At 33.5% G+C, this 7684-nt stretch overlaps 2 protein-coding genes across 2 annotated transcripts; both read left to right on the top strand.

Moving 5' to 3' along the window:
* Window positions 1-492: 492 nt before the first annotated feature.
* Window positions 493-2484, top strand: LOC111031430. The gene has a single exon (XM_022311353.1). The coding sequence runs from the start codon at window positions 493-495 to the stop codon at window positions 2482-2484; it is 1992 nt and encodes a 663-aa protein (XP_022167045.1).
* Window positions 2485-5819: 3335 nt separating this feature from the next.
* On the top strand, window positions 5820-7152 carry LOC111031429. Its single transcript, XM_022311352.1, has 3 exons — window positions 5820-5900; window positions 6225-6412; window positions 6505-7152. The coding sequence occupies exons 1-3, from the start codon at window positions 5820-5822 to the stop codon at window positions 6692-6694; spliced, it is 459 nt and encodes a 152-aa protein (XP_022167044.1). The 3' UTR covers window positions 6695-7152.
* The last annotated feature ends 532 nt before the right edge of the window (window positions 7153-7684 follow it).

Raw genomic sequence — 7684 nt, 5'->3', positions numbered from 1 at the left:
TGAGAGCAGCAATTGACAGTTTCTGCTTGTCGACCGTTGTTTTCAACCCCTATAGCCTATCCAACATCTGCTCCATGAACTGGTTTATCAAACTCTTTTCAGAGTCGACCTCATCCGCCCCAGTTTGAGCCTCCGATGTTTTCCCTTCCGGTACCTGGGCTGACTTCTCGTCAGTTTCCCCAAACCGTACTGATCCTGGATCCATATTTTCCTTAGCTCTAATATACTCTTCTAATGCTAAGAGTTTATCGGCCTTGGACCCCCCGGTCTCAATACCACGCTTCAATAATTCCCTGTTAATATCGACAATATTTAACTCACTAATGCGTTTAGTACCCCCCAGGGGGGTACTTTAATTAGTACTACGGGCTTAGCAAACCCGGGGCCCCGAGCTCCTCCTTCAAGGCATGAAGGTTGATCGTGGGGTTGACAACCCCACATCGTAAAAAAACTTCCGTTAAGAAACTTCACAATAACAAGCCTCGGAACCCTATGATTAACTTGGATAAAAGAAATGGAACATGGCCCGGCAAACCTGGAGACTTGAGATTCGGAACATGGAATATACGAACCCTCTATAAACCTGGAGCTCTGCATAATATAATCCAGATAACTAGTAATTACAGAACAGAGATAACTGCTCTACAAGAAATAAGATGGCCAGGAAATGGCATTTTAGAATCAGGGAATTCTACAATCTTCTATAGTGGAACAAAAAATCAAAAACATGAAAATGGAGTTGGCTTCATCGTAAAAAATTCAATGGTGAATTCGGTTAATAAATTCGAACCAATCAGTGATAGATTATGCTATTTGCAAATCTCGGGAAAAGTTCTGGATGTTGTGTTCATCAATTGCTATGCCCCAACGGAGTCGGCTGAAAACAACGCAAATGACGACTTTTATGACTCATTAGAAAGAACTTTCGACAAACTTCCCAGGAATTGTATAACGATCATAGTCGGAGATCTAAATGCCCAAGTCGGCCGGGAAGAGATTTTCCAAAGAACAGCGGGAAAGGAAAGTCTACACCTAGAGAGCAATAGCAACGGGATAAGATTAATTAGTTTCGCTGCATCAAAAGACCTAATAATTAGCAGCACCCAGTTCCAACGAAAAGAAATACATAAACATACCTGGACCTCCCCAGGTGGAAGGTTTAAAAGCCAAATCGACCATATATTAATTAATAGAAGACACAGAAACTGTATAACACAAGTAAGAAGCTGCCGAGGAGCTGATGGGGATACGGATCACTATCTTGTAACAGCATGTTTTAAAGTAAATCTATCAAGAGTATGGAACAAAAGGATGAAAAGTAAGCCAATACTGGATACAGAAAAATTCAGAGACCCTGAAACCAGAAGAAATTTCCAATTGCTAACAAATAATCTACTAAAAAACGAACCCACTATCTTAAGCAAGAATATAGAAAACAAATGGAAAGAAATTAAGGAAACAGTTAACAGGGCCGCTGAAATCTTTAAAGAAAACATTCGGAAACCAAAAAACTCATGGTTCAATGACTTATGCAAGGATGCAATCAATAAAAGAAGCGAAGCCAGAAGTAAAGCTATACAGAATCCAACACCGGAAAACCAAGAAGAATTTTTAACACTTAGAAACCGAGCTAATAAAATTATTAGAAGAGAGAAGAGAAAGGCTGAAAAAGAATTTGTAAGTAATATTGAGGAACACAGGCTAAACCCTAGAAGGTTTTTCAAAAAATGTAATTCTATAAAGAAATGTTTCAATGCTCAACTCACTATGCTGAAAGATGATTGTGGACACCTTATTACAGATGAAGCGAATATTTTAAAGAAGTTTCGAGTTTACTTTAAAGATCTATTAAATATAAATCAAGACAATAACGTTCCGGAAGAGGTCCACCTGCTTCGCTATACAGTACAGCCAGAGATCACTGAACCAGATGAAGAAGAGATTAAACTAATTATAAAAATGCTAAAGAACAACAAGGCCCCTGGGGAAGACAACATAAATGCTGAACTATTTAAAATTTCGACCCCAAAAATGTTCTCGGAAATATATACTTTAATCAAAGAAATCTGGAAAAAAGAACAAATCCCTCAGGATTGGAAATTGGCAATAATTTGCCCAATATATAAAAAAGGCGATACAATGGATACAAAAAACTATAGAGGGATAGCACTATTAAATACCTGCTACAAAATATTATCCACTGCTATATTACATAGACTGGAAATATATTCCAAAGATATAATAGGAAAATATCTAACTGGATTCATAAAAGGAAAATCTACCACTGACCATATATTTACGATTAGACAAGCATTAGAAAAATATTATGTATTTGAAAAAGAAGTGCACTTATGTTTTGTTGACTTTAGCCAAGCTTATGACAGCATCAATAGAAACAAATTATGGATAACCTTAGAAGAATTTGAAATACCTTCAAAGTTAATCCGATTAATAAAGGAATGTAATTCCAATACAGCGTGTTAAGTCAAATTCCGAAATCAATTATCTGAAAGTTTTGACGTGAACACAGGCCTGTGGCAAGGTGATGCCTTGTCGCCACTACTTTTTAATTTAGCCCTTGAAAAAGTGGTAAGGACAATGCCAGCATATCAAGACATGGAATTACTAGGGGAATACTCTATACTTGCTTATGCGGACGACATTGTGGTAATGGGTAATACACGCATCGAGGTAACCGCAAAAACCGACGATCTACTTAAAGCTGCCAAATGTATGGGCCTTAAAGTTAACCAAGACAAAACAAAATATATGGTCGTCAGCAGAAAAAATGAGATGGTAGCTGATCTAAGTGTCGGGGAGTACACTTTCGAAGCGGTAAACGATTTCAAATACTTAGGTACTAACATAAATAAGAACAACAATATGCATAATGAAATAAAATTAAGAATCTCAGCAGCCAATAAAGGTTTTTTTGCATTAGTGAAACTTTTTAAATCTAAACTCCTATCTAAAAAATCAAAGATCAACTTATACCTGAGCTACTTACGCCCAGTCTTGGCGTATGGCTGCGAAACGTGGTCGGTGACAAAAGGAGACGAAGAGAAACTGCTAATCTTCGAAAGGTTAATACTCCGCCGAATCTATGGTCCTATCTATGAAAATGGAGATTATCGAATAAGAACAAATGGGGAGATATACCAGCTATTCCAAAAACCAAATATAAAAGCATTCATTAGAAGCAAGAGACTCGAATGGGCTGGGCACTTATGGAGAGAGAATGGCATATGCAAGCAAGTTCTGTTGGGCAGAATCAATGGTAGAAGACCCAGAGGCCGCCTTAGACATATATGGATGGACACTATAAAATCAGACCTATCAAAGATTGCACCAGAGACAGAACTAGCAGGAAGTGAAAATAGAGAGAAGTGGCAAGAAATTGTGGAAGCAGCGAAGGCCCTCAATGGGCTATAAAAGCTAAAAAAAAAAAAAAAAAAATGCGTTTAGTAACCACTGTGGAGATTAAATTTTAATTGTTATGTATCTAATTAAATTACGATGGATACGAAATTACGTAACTCAGGCTATCGCTGGTCGAGATATGTACTTTCCAATCTATAAATAGCCTAAACCAAGTTTAGCACTGTAGGGATTACGCTAAATTATGCAAACTTTGCTACAATTTACCACCTTAGATTGGACAAGCCCTTAATATTTTACTTATAATAAAAAATCAGAATAAAAAATATTAGGAACCGGTATGATCAGGACACCTATTGTAGGTTCTTTTAACCCGATGTGTGCTAATTTATTTTAATTTACGTAAAATTATTTTTATTAAAATTTGCACTTACCTTACTCCTTTTCCGACTGCGCCACTGTAGGTGTAGGAACGTATTTGAGGATAATACAACAATTGTTACCTTGAAACGTCAGTTAATATTTGTATTTATTAAAAATCAAATCTTAATGTACAACTTTATTAAGTGCTGCGACGTGACGGCAACGACGGACCGGCAAAAGCTGATCCGTCGTCCGTCGCTGGCCGGGCCGGCGGCCGTGCCGCAGGCGGCGGCCAGACCGGTTGTCTGTCGCGATCTCACAAACGTCGATAGAGACGCCGCGGTAGTTGCAATAACGACCGCGACATAGGTTTATAGCATTTGCAAATAGATGGAACAGCAGTCTCGGTTGTACCGGCGTTAGTACACTTTGCGTTGTACATTTGTCACAGACCCCGTACTCCGCCGACCATATGCTTATCATGGTCCGTGATAAGTATTTAACATTCTGGTTTATATCTAGATTAGATGATAGATCATTCATATTCTTATCTAGATGACTGCATGCAATGATGATGAAAGAAATTTGTAATGTTGGAAAAACAGGCAAAAAAATGTATTAATTAAACTTATAAATATACCTTTTAAGTATTACCTAATAAAGTATATTTTCTTAAAACCACAGCTCCACACCTGTAGTCAGAAAAAAAAAATAAAAAAAATAATCAAAATTATAATATTAAATTATTATTTTTAAATTTCAAACTCAGCTGATCATAAAATTGAAGTATTCATAGTAAATAGTTATTATTTAACAATTTACAGTTCTTTCTTAACCAGAGAAAGGTTTTAATGGGATTTCCTTCAGTAAAAATGACAATAAACTTCATAAACACAACAAAAATAACATGACATTTTTCGGATAATCTACTTAAGAGGATGCTACCCACGCGTTTGTTGTCTCCGTCTTATACCAACTTACGACATAGCAAATTGTTGACCACTACTTTGAATAGTGTGCCGGTAGTTTTATTATTAGAGTGAATTTAAATACTATCAAACTTTTAGGTAAGAACATTACCTATCCAAGCGTCGGTGGATTTTCGATATTTTGATTTTCAAGCAAGATACGAGTATGTGAAATAACACAAATTAAAAATGCTCATATCTCGCTTGAAAATTAAAATATACAAAAATCAGCCAAGGTTTAAGCATAGATAATGTACTTACCTAAACTTTTGATAACAGGTCAATGCACTCTAATATCAAAACCAACAGCACGCTATTGAAACTAGTGAACGAAAATGTTCTATGTCGTACGTATGTGAGACGGAGACAACACATGCATTGGTACCGTCCTCTTAATAATATCTTGAAATTAATTGATTTATGTCTTACACCTATAGTTATGTGTAATGTATGTATGCACATTGTAGGTACAAGGTTTAAATGCACACGTTGCAGTATTAATTACTTCATATTATATTAGGTTAGATTATACTTATACATAAGTACTAAGAGCCTTGTTAAATTAGTCTTCCCTTGACGCTTTTGAAAATTAGTGACCAACCATTAATTTTCCTACCAAAGAAGTTACTAAAGTTGAAAATAAGTCAAACGAAGTAATTAATAAAAACAAAAAATAAAAAAAGCGGGTAAGTGGATGCCAATCTGCTGTTCATTGGGCGTCCAGAAGATCTCTGTGATGGATGGTATAACATTTAAATTCAATTATATCATATCATTGTATACGAAAACGATTTTGAGCAGAGAAGGTATGTCAGTCTTGGCGATACAGATTAACAAGACGCGCTCTTGGTGATACAAACCGTACTACATAATGGCCGCTCGAGTTGGGATTCGAGTCTTGAATACTAACGACCTAATCTATACTTAAACCTATAAACTAATTGAACTAATGATTAATCAATAACATTATCATGCCCAAAACTATGCAAAACAACATTATAATATTGTCTAGATTGATATTATTATTTTTCTATAATTTTGCATTTTTTTTCATAATAATATCTTTATAGTAACATACTAACATGTAACTCCTAAGATTCTAATTAAATAATGAATACACTAAGCCTTGCTCATATTTTCGAGTACGCACAATGTTCACCAACTACTCGAAATTATGTAGAAGGTGAACAGGTATTAAACTGTAAACACCTTATTTTGTGTGGAAAATTTGAACAAGTAATATAATATTGTTTATTTATTAAATTATTTAGTTAAATATTATTCTTATTACCTAGTTAATATATTATTCTCATTTTTTTCTGGTGCATCAGCACATATTATTTGTTCTGTATTGACATTACTATTCACATTAATTTAAATGTGGGGCTCATTAACTTAAAGTAATTACCCATAAATACAAATAAATATGTTATACCATATTATTAAAAAAATAACTGTTATAGAGATAATATTATACAAATATTTAATATAGCATAAACATTTGTATGTTTATAGAATTCTAGTTTAATAGTTAAAGGGTTAGTTATTCAGTCTTCTTATATTCATCAAATGCCTCACGAAGTGACAGGAGAATTACACAGACAAAATGATCAATTAAAAATAATTAATTTTACATGTAGTTGCAAAGCAGGAGACTCTGAGGCTTGTAAACATGTTGTAGCAGTATTGTTAAATTTAAACAGGTGTTTTAAATAGCATATATTTTAATTTATAATTATTCAAGTCAGAATATTGATTACTATAACTTTTGTTCTTTAATATTTTCATTTTATAGAACTAGCTTAAATGATATAGATACACTTTCAAAAACCGATGTGCAGTGTGAGTGGGCTAAATTGAAAGAACCATCTTTGGCTTGCTATAAAGCAGTTTCATTAGAACACTTTTGTTGTGTCAAGAAACCAAAACTTACATTGAACACAATAAATGACGAAGAAATCAGGTTTATATTTTTTATATTTTGACACCTAAGGCTTATAGTTATCTTACTTTTACAATTTCCAAAACAAACATTTCTTATAAGTTAATTTTATTGAATTATTATAATATATAGGTAATTAGGAATAAATTACTTTTTAGATCGGGTTTTGCAAGTATTGCTCCACATTCAGCATTGTCACTTCATCAAAAAGGGCGACAATTGAATGTTGTTGATATTTATAATGATGTTTTTCCTGAAACTTTTTCACTTCATGCAGAAAAACATATGTTACTAGAAAATTTAAGTGATTATACGTTTGAATTGAAAGATTGTTGTAAAAAAATTTATTCAGAACTTTCAACAGATATAAATTATATAAAAGAAAAATCTTTAATTGATCAGACATACTGGACAAAAGTAAGACAGTTTAGGATAACTGGAAGCAGATGTTACTCTATTTTTACATACAACCAGAACATAAAAACAAATAGTGATTGGGTAAAAAAAAGTAGTCACTATTTTTGGCCAAAATCTTTTACATCGAAGTTCACTCTGCATGGTATTAAATTTGAAAACCATGCTAGAGAACTATATGCTAAGATGTCTGGTCAAAATATTTCTAAATGTGGATTTTTAACTAGTGAAAATGAAAAATGGTTAGGTTATTCACCTGATGGGATAATACTGGATTCTAAAAATTACCCATCTAAGCTTTTGGAAATTAAATGTCCTTTCAAAGGAGCTACTCTTGGTATTATTAAACTAATGGACAATTTAAACTATATTACAAAATTTGATGATGGCACATATCAATTAAAAAAAAAAGCATGCTTACTACGGCCAAGTACAACTAGGAATGGTTCTGCTAAATGTTTGTAAATGTGATTTTGTAATTTATAGTAGCTTCAGCAATGAATATATTAATTTAGAAATATTGTTCGATACAGAGTTTACAAAAAAAATGTTAATATCACTTAAAAATGCATACTTTACAAAAATGATACACAATATATGTATGTTAAAAAAATAAGTT

Source organism: Myzus persicae, unplaced genomic scaffold, assembly GCF_001856785.1.
Source record: "Myzus persicae strain clone G006 unplaced genomic scaffold, MPER_G0061.0, whole genome shotgun sequence".
NCBI classification, from domain to species: domain Eukaryota; kingdom Metazoa; phylum Arthropoda; class Insecta; order Hemiptera; family Aphididae; genus Myzus; species Myzus persicae.
This window is presented reverse-complemented; position numbering and strand designations above follow the sequence as displayed.